At 38.6% G+C, this 18,719-nt stretch overlaps 1 protein-coding gene across 2 annotated transcripts; it reads right to left on the bottom strand.

Moving 5' to 3' along the window:
* Positions 1-2,391: 2,391 nt before the first annotated feature.
* Positions 2,392-15,172, bottom strand: myorg (myogenesis regulating glycosidase (putative)). Of its 2 annotated transcripts, none has more exons than XM_010881335.4 (3): positions 14,957-15,172; positions 8,181-8,653; positions 2,392-7,987 (listed from the first exon to the last, which is right to left on the bottom strand). In XM_010881335.4, exons 2-3 carry the CDS (start codon positions 8,444-8,446, stop codon positions 6,199-6,201), a joined length of 2,055 nt encoding a protein of 684 aa, XP_010879637.1. In that variant the 5' UTR covers positions 8,447-8,653; positions 14,957-15,172; the 3' UTR covers positions 2,392-6,198. The 2 variants fall into 2 exon arrangements, with proteins under 2 accessions (XP_010879637.1, XP_010879638.1); XM_010881336.4 differs by having other exon boundaries at positions 8,181-8,649.
* Positions 15,173-18,719: the final 3,547 nt, after the last annotated feature.

Below are 18,719 nucleotides of genomic sequence, written 5' to 3'. Positions count from 1 at the left end.
CGGGCAACAGCTCTGGTGGACATTCCTGCAGTCAGCATGCCAATTGCACGCTCCCTCAAAACTTGCAACAACTGTGGCATTTTGCTGTGTGATGGATCTACACATTCTAGAGTGGCCTTTTTTTGTGGCCAGCCTAAGGCACACCTGTGCAATAATCATGGTGTCTAATCAGCATCTTGATATGCCACACCTGTGAGGTGGACGGATTATCTCAGCAAAGGAGAAGTGCTCACTAACACAGATTTAGACAGATCTGTGAACAAAATTTAAGAGAAATAGGCCTTTTGTGTACATGGAGAAAGTCTTAAATCTTTGAGTTCAGCTCATGATAAAAGGGGGCAAAAACAAAACTGTTGCGTTTATAATTTTGTTCAGTGTATGTACATGGAAACATAGTGAAAGGTAACAGGCCGTCTGTCGAGCCGTGGCTCAAACCCAGGTCACGAGGGGGTGTGTTCCAAAGTCACACTTAATAAAATCTTTGACATTTCTGCATGTTGTTTATATTTTTAATTCACTATTTCAGTGGCATCAAAAACTTATGACTAGTTCCTTTTCAGAGAAACAGTACATTCAACTCATAGACAGTTCCGTTATCCACAGACCACCAAATAGAGGAGGATAAATGACAGAAATGTAGCTGAACAGTGGTCAAAAGAGAAACATGGAGTGTCAGCTCAAAAGAACCACAGAAGCTGACAGTCAACTTTAATAATTAGCTTGGTATGCTGATTCCTATAAACCTCCAAGTTACGTTTGTGAATACTGCCATGGTAGCCTTTGTCTAGATGTGTTGCATAGCTTTGCTAGCTTAAGTGAGCATTACCAGAGATGTTTAGAAAGAAATCTCTAGCAAATATGCCTGGCAATATGCCTGTTTTCAGCACATCACAGGTCACCCTGTCTGCTAGCTGGTGAAAAGAATAGAATGCAAGGGGGTGTTGTAAATTGCCTAGCTACACACACATTCATACCCGGTTCTATAAGTAGTTATGAGGATATTGTTGCCACACTCTGTTTTGAGTCTTTGAACACTGCAGCTTGTTTGATGCAGATGTTTAGTTTATTAGGTCCCATCTGCTTCATTTCTAAAAGGGACAGCCTTTTGGTGGTGGTCACCATGATGACAGTGACTGACATAAGATGTTTTTATTACAAGTGAATTACAATTTGGACTTCAGCGTTATATGCGGAGTACTTGCTATAGAGACCTGAACACTAATTTCCAAAGAGGTCCATTAACATTGTGCTGTAAAGTAATACGATCAAATCCCAAGAATCTTATTGGTCCAGCCCACCCCCACAGCAAGCAACTGTTTGCAATCCAAGTGGTTGGCGTAAGGCCCGACGCTCAGAGCTGCCGCAGGCGAAGCGGTAGGTCATTGAAACCCATGTTTCAAACAGTATATAGCTTTGAAACAGTAAATTACACACACATTTACCACACTTATGAAGATGTTAGAACATAATCCATAAACAGTTTTTTTCAACCAATTATCCAGCTTCAACACAAGTTGGACCCCACACCCAATGCCTAAATTGGCAAGCTGCCACTTGTAGGAAGCTTGAAGTTCCTCTGTGTCCACATTACTCTGGAGTTAAAGCGACCCATACACACCCAGCATTAGAGCGGTTCCATCCCCTTAGAAGGCTAAAAAGATTCAGCATGGGACCTCAGATACTAAAAATAAAGTCTAGCTGAACCTTTGAAAGCATCTTAACGAGTTGCATTGTCGCTTTGGTATGGAAACTGCACAATACCAAAAACAAGCATTCATTTTAGAAACGCAGACAAAATACTGATTCCTTACATACGCAACTTCACACACTGCGTTTACTGTTTATTATCTAGTGCCTACGGTATGCATGACAGCACAGGAGCATGACAGCAAAGGAACATTACAGCTAACAGAATAGACACCTAAAGCCACATGGTTAAAGCGGTATCCAGTTTTAGTATCCCTTTATATTGCTTCCATAGTGCCTATGTACCTAACACAGTAATAACTGCTGTAACAACATTGTTATTATGTATTACGTGGTATTCTGGTTGTTGAAGAATCTGTTGTTAAGCTGGGAAAAGGTATGTGCAAGCATACATTCACTTGCTAAATGTTTTTCCATATGTTATTCCAATGGTCAGTTTTTCCTGACGGTTGTGATATTAATCACTCCTGATGGCACAACAAGCTGTGTAATATAAAAATATGTATGTACATATGTACAACATTCTGTAAAATCATACTAGTGTCACCCATAATCCTCTTAGAAAAGGTTCACATGGAAAGTTTTTGGGGGGAAGTTAAAATGTTTTGAACTTTGACTCAAATCAAATCAACCTTTCATGCAAATATTAAGTCAAGACAGATGTAGCACAAAATTCTAACATAATACTTTTAAGTTGTTGCTTTTATTCACAAATACTTGTTCAAATTTAGCAGCATATTAAACAGACTTTTTTAACGGCATGCTTTTTGAACACATTTAAATGAAGCAAATCCAGATAACTTTTTTTTTCTCTGAGCAAACATTTCTCTGTTAATAATTACTAAACCCTTTTTTAATAGTACATAGGCCTCAAGTCCATCTTTGAAAGCATTGGTTTGTCTTTTCCCACTAACACTCCAAAATCCAAAAGTAAAGTTGCTTGTCTATCTTCTGTGCTATAAACAAAATGAACCAAACAAAACAATCATTGCAGAAAAGAAAATGTACAAATTGTATTGATTTCCTGAAACGTACAGACAGTAAATCGATGTGTGTGTCTCCTCAGCCGAGACCATGGGTCTGAATCAATTTCAGAGAGGGGAGTCATTGACAGACAAAATGGAGTCCCTCGTAGGCACTTTCAGTAGTGTGGACTGTGTTGAATTCCCTATCAAACCAGACTATTGCTGTCATAAATGCCCAATATGTACATTTGCTCTATTATTGAGGTCACCATCCCTGAGTCCACGGCTCTTCCCTCCAGCCCCAATGATGTATTGATAGGAGGCAGCATCAATGTAACTTGTTGAATTGCTTCATCACTTTGCCATTATCATCAGTCCATGATGAGCTGTGGCACAGGAAGCTACAATGCAGTGCCCCTTCAAGGAACATTATGAAATGGTGACCTATTGACAAATCTCCAGTTCTTCGGTTGCATAAGGTTAGCAATTTCATGTTTCTGTTGGCAAAGCGGCAGAAACAATTGAAACACTTCAGACAAGGTACCCATTTTGCTGTACTACACAAATACTAAGGCAAATAATTTAAATTAATTTGAATACATGTGAAAACAACAATTAACCAAGGCACAAAGTAATAACATTCTACCAAATGAAAGATGTTCATACATTATGTTCATATTAAGACAACCAGGCTATGCAATAAAGACAAAGGCCACATTAATTAAACTGTATTGTTCATATAAATACAGAGAAAATTGAATGTTAATCGCTACTAAGTGTTAGTTCTTAACTTCACAGTCAACTGTGGCTTATACAGTCCTGTGATTGTGAGAAGATTACCACCACCTTGGAAAACAGTCCTGTGTGTTAATGTCAAAGTTGTATTTACTGAAGAATGCAACCTCGTTAGCCATCAAACGCTGAGAATATCAAAAGGGCATCTACAATTCTATCATGCATCACGAAAAGGACTTGCACGCAAACAGAGCGTCAAACAAAGAGAACAAAGAAAATAAAGTCACCAAGTAGAGAAGGTTTCCAGAATCGCTCCTTGGTCGCTGTGGGTCATACATTCAGTGCTGTCAGTGTGTTCCTTCATTGACTAGATGTAACGTTATTCTTACTGTCCACACCGTGTCATGGAGATGAACATGAATCACGTTAAATAATGCAAATCAGCCACTCTCCCACATTTAATCTGTCCCACATACCATCCACCTAATCCAGCACAGGTCTGTACGTGCACCATGCTGTACGTGCATATGTACGGCCTTGCTCTCTGGCATACTGTGCTTTTTGGCCTAGACTCCTCAATGTAGACACGGACTACAATCCGATCAAAAAAGGTAAATCCAAGCAGTGAATGAATCTGAGAAACGGAATGTGGGAAACTGGTTCCAGAAGGACTTCCAGGGAAGGATATAGCTAATCGTATAAGGAAATGGTGATAGTCAATGACTGTGTAGACTAGGTGGATATGTGAACTACAATAAATAAATAGGGATGTCACAGAGATAAAAAAGCAAAAGCACCCTGGGTTTCCTACATTTGACATGGGGAAAGCACACATACCTACTGTACACATATCTTAAGGTCTCCAAATGACTGGCTCACCAAATGCAGTAACAAACATAGTCAATGATATTCAAATAACTGTCAAACCATGGGGAATATGGCAGTATTGCATTTGTTAAATTGCATTTAGGAATTTAACAAATATTGAGTTTTCATTACTGCCTGATCAAACATTAATACCATCTATTTCAAGTCAATAATGACTGAAATGTAAAAGCACTGTATGTAGCCAAAGGTTTGAGGATACGATATTACAAGACTGACACTAAAGTAAATGGGTAGTTTGTCATTTAAGAATGAGAAGGGTAATTCAACTTTAAGCACTCTGTGTTGAGTCAGTTATTTTTATGTAGATGAGTGCTTCCTTAATCACCATTCCCTATACATGCATGTGGGTGATTCTCTAGAATCTCTTTTCACAAAGTATCTGACACAGTCCACAATAATGTGTACATCTGGATAACAGCTTGTGTATGCATTCATCCATTTGCTCTTTACAAAGCTAGGTCCTGCGGTCATTCCCCTAGACTTCCCTTCTTACATCTACTCAAAAGCATATTAAACAATTGATTGACATGGTGTAGCTGGCATCTCTGCTTCCTATTTCTGAGCAGCAGAAAGAAAAATCCTTCAGCTATTCCATATATGTTTAGCAGGTTCATTTAGGATGTAGGGTAGGCTACAAGATTGTGAGTCATGGAATAAGCCAGGTGCAGTCGAAACGGCCAAAACAAATAGTTTTAATTTGTGTGCAGCTACATTTGTGACATATTTTTAGTTATTGTGCCATATTGTGGCTCCTAACTGCTATAAAAGAACACTACTTTGACAGCTGACGAACGTCTCATAAGGCAGCACTTGATTTTATAGACTCCTATGTTACACAAGTCTGGATAACTCTGGACACTACAGGGTAGTGATGGCCAATCGTGGCTTCATTAGCATTATTTTAGCAGCAGGATATTATGCTGGCTGCACTCAGATTTTCTATATCACAATAAAAGCCATCATTGAAATGTATAAGGCCATATAGTTAATAATCTAGTCTGTAGAATTGTTTTCTAGTCTGTAGGCTGACAACACTAGATTCTTAACTATATTGCCTTATATATATCAATGATGGCTTTTATTGTGATATATATTGTGGTAATGAAGCCTCGAATGGCCATCACTACTACAGGGTCTAAAGCACTATGGAGTACAGAACGGGAAAAGTGATCAGGGACTTGACCATTATTTCAAAACCATAGGGAGTGTCTCTCTGTCACTCAAACTTGTCCTTCCAACATCAGGCCTGCCAGACTCCATAATTGCCAGTATGTCTGTAGAGGGGGACATAGATGTTGCTAGGGCCAAAGACCTAACGGTCTCTGACATCAACTGACTGGCTCCCTCCATCTCCCTATGCTTTTTCTGCCATCTCAACTGTTCCAACTCCCAGGTAAAATACCATCCATTCACCAGCAACCGTTCTGATGCCCAAAAAGTTAAGAATAGGGTTTAGTAAGCCTGTGATATACTACTACACGGTAGTCTGCTGTTTCCTGCTGTGCTGTGATTTCCAAACTTGTGAATTATGAGCCAGTATGCATCTATTCATTATCAAGAGTAGATTACTGTATATTGTTCACTTACTGTATATAGGTCAATAATCAAAAAATATTTTTGTAAATCAAGGTGTCCCTTCAAAACTTGCTTTCAATTGATATTGCTGTGTGAAGTTTTTATGCATATGCTAGATGGAGTTTTGTTTGGCATACAATTTTCTTACAGTTGAACTGCTACATACGATAACTGTAATCCACATGCATATCCACATTCCATATTCATTGAAAACACACCTGCAGGAAAGTTATTTAACTCAGTGATTTTAAACATTGAAGAAAAAAAAAAATGGTGTGGCCCTGATTTTGCACAAATTCAAGCATGTCCAGTCTAGATACCCTTTTCACTAAACCCAAGTAAAATAAGCAATCTCATCCAGATCTACCGGGTAGTCCGTAAGATGCAGAGGCTCCTTAATATCAAATCGTTCTCCTTTGTAGCTACGCCAGTGCCCAGCTGGAAGATAGATGTCCCTCTCCTGCTTTCCAGGCTCCAGTACTGGCGCAACCATGAGGTCATCACCTATCAGGAACTGGGAGTCAATCTTATAAGCGGTCTCATCGCCAGTGGCAATCCACCACAGTGGCCGTATGATGGGGTCTCCAGTGTCTATCACCTCGCCAGCCAGTTCCAGAACCCGTGGAGCCACAATGCTCTCATGGATAGCAGTGTACTTCCGGGCGATTTCCACCACCTCGTTATCGTACTCCCAGGGGGGGATGGAAAACTGCATTGATGGCATGAAAGCTGACAATTCCAGCCAGCGGATGTAGAGCTCACGGTCCGGTAAGGTACGCTCGCTATCGGTGCGATTCAGATAGGCGTTGCCGCCAATCATGTCTGGTAGAATGAACTGGTAGCCAAGAATGCTGATAGTAAGCACTGTGGGAATAAGGGACTTGAGACCTAGTTCATAGCCCCAAACAGAGTCCCGGTCGATGGGCCTGAAGAAGCAGGAGATGTTTTGGGACTGGTAGCCTGATCGCAGCTCAGCCCGCTCGTTGTAGGGAATAGCCATCTCGGAGTAGCGACGAGTGAATGTGCTTGGGTCACCAAGGGGTATCTTTGTGCTGAATTGCCAGGGCAGGTAGTTTGTCTCCCCTGCATCGAGCTTGAAAGAGGACACACCATATTTGGATCGTAAGGACCGCAGATGGGAGGCGAACCAATCGCGGGCTTCTGGGTTGGTGAAATCTAGAATGCCCCCAATGCCATTCCACCAGCTAACCAAAGCTGGAAGACGACCTGTAGGTTCTCGGACAAACAGCCCTCTTTCTACACAGGTGTGAAAATTTGCAGAGTCATAGTTTACAAAAGGGTGTGTCCAGAGAGAAACCAGAAAGCCATCTGATTTGAGTTTCTGGAACATTGCGGTAGCATTGGGAAACTTGGCCAAGTCAAAAGTAAAATCCCCATAGTGGATGGTGTATCGATCATCTAGTTCCAAGTGGCTACAGTTAAACCCATGCTTACGGATGTTGGCTGCAAACTTCAACAGTTTCTCCTGATTTATGTCGGTCTTGTGTTTCGCCCATGCAGACCAGATGGGATGACGGAACATGGCTTTGGACGGCACCTTGTTGGGCTTGTTGAAGTACCTGCGCACCATGTACTTGTGAATGGACGTGACGTCCAAGCCCACACAGACTCTGTAGCTGAGTTGAGCACAAGGTACCTCACCAGGACTTGGCTTGAAGGGGCTGTCATGGTACCTGGCCTGGAAGTACATGGTCTTCTCTGTGTCATTCCATCCTAGGTGAAAGGGCACAGAGTCATTGATCTTAATAGCTGTGGCATTGGACGAAAGCCAATAGCGCTCCAAGATTCCTCCAAAGTCGTTTCGGTTTAAGTAGACATCACTAGTGACAAAGGGTTTTGGTGCCTGCTGCCCGGAAATTGAGATAGGCCAATGTTGTATAGCAGTTTCAGCACCACCATACCAATGTGAGACATTATAGGTCATTGCGTGCTCCACAGGCAGGTCGGGAACTAGTTCTTCCCAGCGTACACGGTAGCATTGAACTGTATTGTCAAACACTGTCTGGATGAAGAACTTCAGTTTCCTATCACTGGTGCGCCCACAGCTCAGTATTTCCCCCTCCTTAGAACATGAGTCTAAGTCCAAGGTGCCAGACCTGTCATGCAACATTTAAAGAATAATTAGTTACATACATGTATCAAAATTATTTTCATTCTCTCTCAAACTACATACATGTTTGAGAATAATACTTACGAATTGAATGTGGCACTTCAAATTGAAACAGAACCATCTTATACAATTTTCCAGACCAAACTCACATTAAAATCAGTCTAAAATGAATCACAAACCTAAAAGACATTCTGAAGACAATAGAACCTGCATGGTTACGAATGATGTAGCCATCCTTGTTGAGGTCCAGAAGTTCTGTCTTGAGCAGTTCAGCTTTGCGCAGAGAACCAATGTAATAGCACCACGCTGTCACCGCAGCAACCACCAGCACCAAGCCAAGGACACTAGCAAGAACTAGGGGCCGAGCGTCCCTCTTCATTTTTTGCTTGATGGCTGTAGCATTGCTAACAGTGCCACCTGCACCTCCTGGGACCACCTGGTACATTATGGTTATGGTTAACCAGTTCCTAGGTGAAATTCTAAGGAACCCCTTAAACTGCAGAAAGTATAGTTAAGTTAGACTCTTAAGTCATTACATAGAGATAAACAGTTCTTCTTTCAGTTTGCAGATACTTTTGAGGCATAGCCTTTAAGTTTTTCTCTGTCTGTAGGTGTCGATGTCTTCTCCCACTCGTTTCATCCGTTTACCTGCCTGAAAGGAAAGATAACCAGGCTTTAGAAAGACTCCATGCACGATTTTCCCAAGCTATTCTTCTAATCAAAAATAACCAAGAGAGCAAAAGTTTATATTAGCCTCACTGTGAATTACCAATAACATATATATCAACTTGAGAATAAATGTTTCACTAAAGATCCAGACACTTATCTGCATGTCATAATTCTGCATTATACTGAATTCCTGCCTGCCTTCATGATTCTTGCAGTGTTCTGATCCATAAAAGCCCCCTACTTTTTATCATATTATTGACCATCTGAGAGTACACATCCAAACTAACACCCAGCAGATATTTTAACTGACATTCTAATAATAAACCGCTTACAGTGAAAATACATATTTTTCAGTTTGCACACCAAGTCCAACTGAGTTGTGGCTTCTGTATATAAGCCAACTCCAATTTGGAGAAGTGTAGGGAACTACCACGATTAGCAATTAAGGTTAAGTGCCTTGATTAAGGAAGTTTTCAGATTATCAGCTTTGGGAATTGCAGGAAAATAATTCACATTACTCTGTAAAGAGCATCAAATAAATCTGCAAAATGCGATACCCAAATGTGCAGAAGCTTCTAGATTATTTTTCCAAAAGTTATACTTTACGTTAAAAGAAAGACAGCCATAGCCATAAAACTTTTCCTGCAGAAATACCAACTGTTGTAATTGGGTTCAAACGCAGACCTCATTTGTATGCAAGCAGGTACATTTGAGTTGAGCAGCACTGTGAATTCAACCCTACTATGGGTATTTTGTTCTAAAATCCCACAAAAGCCAAGGAGAGGCACACATACAAAACATCCTGTCCTGCTGAGGTAAAATAATGGCACCTTTCCCCATATTAGTGCAACTTAAAGGAAATGTGCAACAATAGCAACAACCCTAATAAGCCATGGGGGTAGATTGGAATCATTACCAAACCAGGTAAGATGACAAACAGAAACACACACAAACCTCAAGGGTTCCCTAACCAGGCCAATACAGACTGGGGTGGTTCTGGGTAATTACATGGCTGATGTTAGTTATCAGGGTAAATCAAGAGAGAAATTCAATAAAAGGCGCATCAGGCCAAGGGATTTCTGTTTTCTGCCTCTCTCTGAAACCTCATGTGCTGACTGGTATTCCTAACTACTTTGGGCCTTCATTGCCTGCCTAGGCTGCCTGGCGTCGGTCGATAATAAAGGATGCTTGTAGTTAATTAGCAAGCTAATGGTCTAATTCTGAGTTCAACCAGGCTTGCTATAGATTTTTCCCTCAACAGTAACACTAACCATTCTTGAAGGTTGAGCAGAAGATTTTACATTAAACAGGCTTTGCCTGCCAGATAGAACACACAATTAGCATACCAGTACATGTGATACCCAAGATACAGTAACAGTATTGTTATTAAATGTAGTAGTACTTGTGGCGCTGTCTTTTCAATGAACCTGCGCTAGTGACAATAGAGAAAACAACTCCACTTACAGCCCCAGTCCCCCGGAGGAGGTGCCTTAGAATGAGACATTTTACTGGTTCAATTTCTTTGGGTGGGACCAATACAGTGTGGGTGAGCAGATAGGGGATCATTAGGTGAAAGTCAGCTGTTCCCTCGCTCACATCGGCATGTAAGATACTATGGAGGATCTCCAAACTCACGCAGGAAAGAACCTTGCACTTCCACTGATAGGGACTTTGACCTCTATATTTAGGTTAAACATCTTGAGTCATCCATCTTAAATGTATCCACTATCTTTGACACCACCACATATTTACACAGTCATAACCTAAATGTTCCCACAAGTACATCTTTGTTTCACGCCTTCCTAGAAAAGCAACAGCACTATCCTTGTGATGTATGACGTCATGTTTTTCTGTCAATGATCGGTGAAAGCTGGTCCAACTTGTTGTCATTTCAGCTGATTTTCCATCAGCTAAAGCTTGTGCAAATAACAGTATGAAAAACACAAAGCGCTGACACAAGAAAATGTTTGACACCGCATAAGATCGCGTTACAAAGTGGGACTGATATATTTTTTATAGCATACTTAAATAGATATTTATACTTATGGTTGCAATGTTATTTATTAGTTGAATAAAGTTAATTTTTATATATATTCTCACAAGTGTTCTTATACATGTCTAATAATATTAGAACAACAAGGCAAAAAGTATATTCCAGGGACACAAAGTTGCCCACTAATGAAGATGGTAAATAAAGGTGATGCATGGCCCATGAGCTTGTGCTAATAGCTGTATCTCTCCAGATAATCGAAACAGGGCTGTGTGCACAAGATACTATGGATTTAATTAGTACTTATCCCCATTGGATTTTTTCACATTACTGTATGTTTAGTTACAAAGTGGGATTAAAATGGATTTCCGTTATATTTATTATCTGAACGATCTCTACAAAAATGTCATAGCTGAATTCATTTAAATAAAAAATAAAACACTAACATACCTTGAATAAAAAACAAGTGTTTAAAGTTAGAACTAGGGTTAGGTTTAGATTAAAGGATAAGGTTATTGAGAATATAGGTTTTGTTTTAGTGTTAGGGGAAAAGTATATTATATACTTATGCTTGGTGAAGCCTAGATTACACTTGGTCATTCTACGAAAAACTTTTTTTAGGCTAATCAATACTTAGGGGTAAACATAATAAGGTAATGGTTAAAACCTTAACATTAGAAATCAACTAAATACATTATTAAAGTTTTACTACACCCACATTTCCAAAAAAGTTGGGACGCTGGGAAATTTTTTTAGAAAAACAGAATGCAATGATTAAACCCTAGGCTTTTTTCAATAGGAAATTGTACAAAGACAGCATATCAAAAGTTTTTAAAAGAGAAACGTTATTGTTTCTTGAAAAATATATGCCCACTTTGAATTTGATGCCAGCAACACGTTTCTAAAAAGCTGAGACAGGGGCAACAAAAGACTGGAAAAGTTGTGTAATGCAAAAAAAACCTGGTGGAAATTTCACAATTAATTAGGTTAATTGGCAACAGGTCAGCAACGTGATTGGGTATAAAAATAGCATCCCAGAGAGGATGAGTCTTTCGGAAGTAAAGAACGGGAGGGGTTAACCACTCTGTGAAAGAACAAGCGGACAAATAGCACAACAATTTAAGAATAGCGTTTCTCAACGTAAAATTGAGTTTGAGGATCTCATCATATACAGGTACATAACATCATTAAAAGAATCAGAGAATCCAGAGAAATCTCTATATGCAAGGAACAAGGCCAAAAACCAATATTGGATGGCCATGATATTTGAGCCCTCAGACTGCATTAAAAACAGTTGTGGACATCACATGGGCTCAGGAAAACTTCCAAAACCATTGTCTGTGAACACAGTATGTCGCTGCATCCACAAATGCAAGTTAAAACTCTACAATGCAAAGTAGAAACCATATATAAACAAGATCCAGAAATTCTGCCAACTTCCTGGGCCTGAGCTCATTTAAGATGGACAGAAAGTAGGAAGTAGAAAACGGTCCTGTTGTCTGACAAATTATTTGAAATTATTTTTGGGAATCATGGATGCCACGTCCACCAAGCCAAAGAGCAGAAGGACCATCCAACTTTTTATCAGTGCACAGTTCAAAGGTCAGCATCCGTGATGTTATGGGGTTGCATTAATGCAAATGACATGGTTGACTTGTACATCTGTGAAGGCACCATTAATTCTGAACAATATATACAGGTTTTGGAGAAACATATGCTGCACTCCAGACATCTTTTTCAGGGAAGGCCTTGCTATTTCAGCAAGACAATGTCAAACCACATTCTGCACGTATTACATGGCTCTGTAGTAAGAGTCTGGCTACTAAACTGGCTTGCCTGCAGTCCTGACCTGTCACCCATTGAAAACATTTGGTGCATTAAGAAACGAAAAATACAACAAAGGAGACCCCAAACTGTTGAGCAGCAGAAATCCTATATCAAACAAGAATGTGAAAAACTACAGCAATTGGTCTCCACAGATCCCAAACACTTACTGAGTATTTTTTAAAGAAGAGGTGATGCAACATAGTGGTAAACATGCCCCTGTCCCAACTTTTTTGTTGCTGGCATCAAATTCAAAATGGGCATGTATTTTTCCAAAAACAATAACCTTTCACAGTTTCAACATTTGATATGTTGTCTTTGTACTATTTTCAATTAAATATAGGGATAAATGATTTGCACACTATATTCTGTGTGTCCAAAGTGTCCCAACTTTTTTGGAAAAGGGGTTGTACTTTATATTACCAATTCCCTTATATTACTGAACTACAAATGATAGGCCTATATTGAAATGTCATTCTGTTTGCTGAATTATTATGAAACAATTAAATATTTTAAGGTGACATTTGTTTTATGTTGGGAAATTAAGAAAAATGTATTCAGTAGTATTCACCCTTAAACATAAATATCCTTTAGAGACACTTTCTTGATACATTTACAGCAGTCTTACAATAGATATGTACTAGCTTTGCACATATTTTGTGATTCTGTCCTATTCATCTTAGAAGATTTGCAACGCTTGTAAATTGCAATTTTCTAAATAGTGCCACTGGTTTGCAAGGTGAATTTCCTCAGTAGCGCAAATTATTTAGTGGACCAAAGATTCTCTTTAGTATTTCCCTATATTTTCATCCATTCTTCCTTCAGTTTTAATAAAATACCCAGTCCCTGCTGATGAGAAACCCCACAACATGATGCTGCCACCACAATACTTAACTGTAGGCATGATCATTGGTATGTTCACCCCACATACAGCATTAGGGGTTTTGGCCGAAAGCTCTATCTTGGTCTCGGCTGACCAAAAAACATTTTCCTACATCTTAGCTAGGTACTGGTTAAGGTAACTGTGACCTATTTAGGGCGATATCTGGGAGCATTTACAACACAAGGATTGAAATCTTACGCAAGCATGTTTATTTTTCTCAGAAATATTTCCCAACATAAAACAACTGTCAACATATATTAATTGATTTTGTCTGTCTCTGCGTTGTGGGTCAGCATCCCTATGCTTTCTATACGGTCATTGCTATTCTTTTGATCGACTACATTAATCAATAGAAAAGCCTCATTATGTTACAATATTTTATAGTAAAACATTGTATACATTACAATATTGAAAGAGCAAGGAACAATGCTAATAACTCTTTATTAATGTAATTGTTGAGGCTTTTATAAAACCAAACAATGAGAAAAGAAAATGTTGCCGTTACTGAATGCCATTGGTGTTACTACCACTGTAGGAACAGTAACACCAGTGACAAATCTGCAGTATAAACAGTATATTTAAGAAGGCAGGAAGAGTAGCTAAAAATCTAACTTCTTAAATTATAAATGAATCACCTAATCATTTAACTTCACCAGTTATTATAATCCAATTTCATTCATCATTATTATAAAATGAATAAAACCATAGACACATTAAGTTCTTGCATGAAACTACCAACTAAGTATCAAAGGTCTAAGATATGGAGTGTATACACACACTCAACTTTTCTTTTTCAAAACACCTCCTTCTCCAATGAACCTTTGGCACAGGAAGAAGTTAGAAAGCATTTCGCATTTAACCCTAAACCTTTTTATAAATATTAACAGTGACTTGAAAATGATAGAGCTATTTGGCGTACCTGAAAAATATTTATTATATGTAGTTGATATTAAAAAATTTCACACGTCCAGTAAATAACTATAATACTTTCCATTGAATTATGACATTTAAAATGTGGAGGAAAATAAAAATGGCACTTAATCACTCCTGATCCATGTTGTACAATATATATATATAAACATTGTACTGCTAGTTGTTCTACACATTTTTTCATCATAAATAAAATATTCCAAATGAAATCAAAATTTGTCATGTTACAATTTGTGTTTTTACTGGTGGGCCCAGAAAATACACAATTTTCGTAGAATGATCTAGCTATGCTAATTAGCCTTTTTTGTCAAATAAACCACCATGAATTTCAAAGACACATGTCTCATTCACCACTCGGTGCAATCATTTTTTAAATATGTATTCGCTTAGTTCAAACTGCAAACCAACTAACGTGTACTTGAAAAGCAAGAAATCCCCACATAAACCGTACACAACTTGACGACTATTGTTGTGAAAAAGCGTTATGAAACAGCAATAATAATGAAAGTAACTACAGTACAGTGTTACATATCTCACGATTTCAACAAACCAAAAATATTTCTGTAGAACACCACCCATAGCGTGCTAAATATAAAAATAATCACATGTTGCCGTTGCGAAATCAAATATCGTTCGTGGCGAAGTATCTCAGAACTTACCAAAGTTCATCATAATAGGAACTGTTCCCAATAATAAGTGCCAACTCCTCCGTCTTCTCTCCTTAAGTTCTCTCTAGCTCGTTGGGAAAAAAGTTAAACGCTAGCGAGGACAAGTATGAAAACGCTTGTAGGGTGAAACGCAGGGTAAAATCCTAGAATTGGTTGGTTAGAGCCATAGAGACGAATAGAGGTCTCAACTATGAATGTGCCAATGTTGTGTTTTCCTGTTGGGGATTTCTGAGAAACATCTGTGGCTCCGCCAATTATTAGTTTTTTTCAGTAAAATACAGCATTTTTTGAATACGCATTTAAATATGCATTTAAATATCTGAAATTATATCACATTGGTTTAGCGATTCCCAAACTGTGGGGTGCATGGATTGGGAGGTGTTAAGAAATGCAATAGACTCTGTGCACCAGCTTAGTGAGGAACTTCCGCTTTTGTCTAGAAGTCGGTATTGCAGTTTCCGGTTTACTTGAAAAAAAAAGAAATATAATGTACGTGACTCATTTAAGTTTCAAGGTACAAGTGGGTCATCATTTTAATCAGGAGAATGTCCTCTTTTTAATAAAATATGGCTTGCGCCATTCAATGACTTCAAACGCTAGACTAGAAATAGTCAGAAAAGGCAATTTTTTATATACTTATATACTTGCGCCATTCAATGACTTCAAACGCTAGACTAGAAATAGTCAGAAGAGGCGATTATTTTATATACTTCCACGTAACGCAGGTTTAAGCACAATTAATACCATATAGGACCAGATGTTTACTTCCTAGGCCAGTTGTTATTTTTCTGTTTTGTTGTGAAATGAGGTTACCGTAGTAAAATAAAAGAGGAGACCTGTTTTGGTGCTTTTTTTGAGGCTATGGAATTTTAAGCTTCATTCAGGTTGAAGAGGCTGAACGAAGGTTCGTTTCAATTCACTTATTATGGGGACGCGCTAGCGTTCCAGCACAGCCAGCGTTCCTTTGCCGTTTTTGAGGCTAGGGTGAATTTTTATGCATTCTATTGTCCTGCCTAATACTACACTAAAAAGGAACACGTCGCTAACAAGCTTAGCCGATAGCCGGCCGGCACACCACAGTAAACTACTTACCCTCGTAGTTGTGCAGATAACTCAATACGTAGGGTTTGAATCCCTTGTTCCGCTTGCTTGTTGGAGCAGGGGACCAGGCATCAACAATTCGATGGACATCACTAATGCTTATACTAGGCAGGTCTTGGAGACATCTACTAAAAACTGAAATTTTGGGCGACACGGGTGATCGCCTCAAGTAAACCGGAAAATGATATGCCGACATCTGGCTAAAGCGGAAGTTCGTCTATACACTTGTGCACAGAGCCTATTATTAAACAGTCTACAAAAAAATTGATTCTCGTTCAAAATTAAAACTGGTGATTTAAAAATAGAATCATAAAGTTGCTCCCTTCAATTGCTGATCTAAATATTATTGGAAGCTTCCAATTATCTATTTATACATTTTAACATGTTGACAAACGTTTCAGCAGGCTTCCTCCCCACTGTTAGATATTTTTTAACCTGTGGCCTTTTTTCATATTATCTAGCGAAGGGGTATTAAAATCTTAACCTACGAGGGCCGGAGCCTGCTGGTTTTCTGTTTTACCTCATCATTAATTGGACCCAACTGGTGTCTTAAGTCTGAATAGATCCCTGATTAGAGGTTTGCAATAAAAAATTTAGTGGAACTGGCTTCGAGGGCCAGATTTAAATACCCCTGATCTAGCGAAATCATGAACTGTAGAGACATATTTTTGTTGGAAGTTTTGAAGTTAAATTATTTTTAAAGGAAGACTCTCTCCGGGCTACAATGGAAGTGAATGGGGCAACCAATATCGTTAAAAAATATATGATATAATAGGTTTTCCAAAACGAGAAGGCCAGGGTATATTGATATAGGTCTCTGTATGTTCTCCGAAAACAATTAGTGCCAAACAAGCATTATTTCAATGGTTATCTCTGTTTATTCTTTATGGAAAATGTATAAGCAGCTGTGCGTGCTGATGAATTTGTCTGTGAGGAGGCTGTATCCATAACAGGCTTTGTTAACAAAATAGCTCACGTTAGCTAGTAAAAATGCCAACAAGTTATATTAGCTGCTGGTAACCGAAGCAAATCTGTCTGCAATGAGGCTTTATCCAGCAACCAGCTTTTTTTTTTTTTAACCAAACTTTAGCTCACATAAGGAGTGGGATTTATTGCTACCTAATGCCATCGAGAACCTTGATGTGTCCATGGATGAGGCTGAATCAGCTCCAGTGTGTACATTATAGATGGCAACTTTGAAGCTCTTATCCACCAGGCAGTTTTGGAAACCTTCCACGTCCCCAAAGAAGGTGAGGCAGAGGTCGGAGGGACCAAACGGACAACATTTTGATAAATGTCCGTAAATTGTGCTTGTTGCTAGCTAGTAAACTCTAATGAGGCCAGAACTGTAGTTCAGCTTTTTTGAAACAGCACGATTTACAGATGTTGTGAGGTACTGCATGGTTTATGAAAAAAAATTGTTCGCTTTCACGTAGAACATAACCATTGATACAATGCTCGTTTTGGTACAATTGACAGGAGTACATACAGAGACCTATATCAATACACCGTGGCCTTCCCATTTTGGAAAACAAAATGTATCATATACAGCTCCAGAAAATGTTTTGAGAGCATTGCAACTTTTTCTTTCCTTTCCAAAAAAAGTCGGAACAGAAGGTAAGGAACAGAATGGTTAAAATTAAGAGACCACTGGAAATTGAACGCTTCTGTTCCTCACTCAAATCTTTAATTTAAAACTTTTCTTGAAAGGAAAGAAAAAGTGCTCTTAATTTTTTCCGGAGCTGTATCGGTTGACCCATTCAGTTCCATGTTAGAGAGAGAATGTAGGAAAAATCGGAAAAACTCAAAACTGAAATAATTTACAAACATTTGTATTCTATGAACTAGGATCATGTTGGATAATCTGTAAATAGGCCCCAGTTTCAACAATAGCTAACCTTTCCTTTAAAGGGATAATCCAACCCCAGAAGCACAAATAATAAAACTCCAATCAATTATTTAATTTAACACATTTTATTGGCTAATCAACAAGACAGCTTGAAAAATGATGACAGTGCATTTCAGAATTAAACTTGTATCTCTTTATCTTCTATGTTGGGACACCTACAACTCAAAACAAACTAAAAATATATATGATTGAAAACCATCAGTGCATCAGTACAATTCATTCTGTCTTAATTTCCTTTTGGGGCATTTAAAAGTTATAAAAAGGCTATATTGATGTCATGAATATTCAAGTCATGAATAGAATAAACAATGAAAGTGAATGAACTGTATTTTTGTTCTTTTCAAAAGCACACACTGCAGAAGACTTCTAATAAAATAATCAAACTGTATTGAACATGTGATTATAAAACCCATTTCAGCGCAGGCACTCAGACATAAACTCTGGATGAATGATATAGTGTCCAGCCTGGGAAGGTTTCACCACACTGAAGCAGCTGTATCCACCGCTGTAACATAAAGTTGATACAGACAGTAGTAAAAGACTGCACTTTTTGTGCCTTAAAGTGGAACTCCAAAGATTTATGAAGTATGGGTCTATTTATTAACATAATACTATCATAAAGAATGTCAGATGACAAAAATTGCATTAACTTGCATTTGTAAATAAAAACATTGTAAACTCCTGAACAATATTTTGCAGCAATCTTGAAATCTTCCAGTCATAGATGGTCATGTGCATGGTTAC

This window comes from Esox lucius, chromosome 17 (assembly GCF_011004845.1).
Source record: "Esox lucius isolate fEsoLuc1 chromosome 17, fEsoLuc1.pri, whole genome shotgun sequence".
NCBI lineage: Eukaryota > Metazoa > Chordata > Actinopteri > Esociformes > Esocidae > Esox > Esox lucius.
This window is presented reverse-complemented; position numbering and strand designations above follow the sequence as displayed.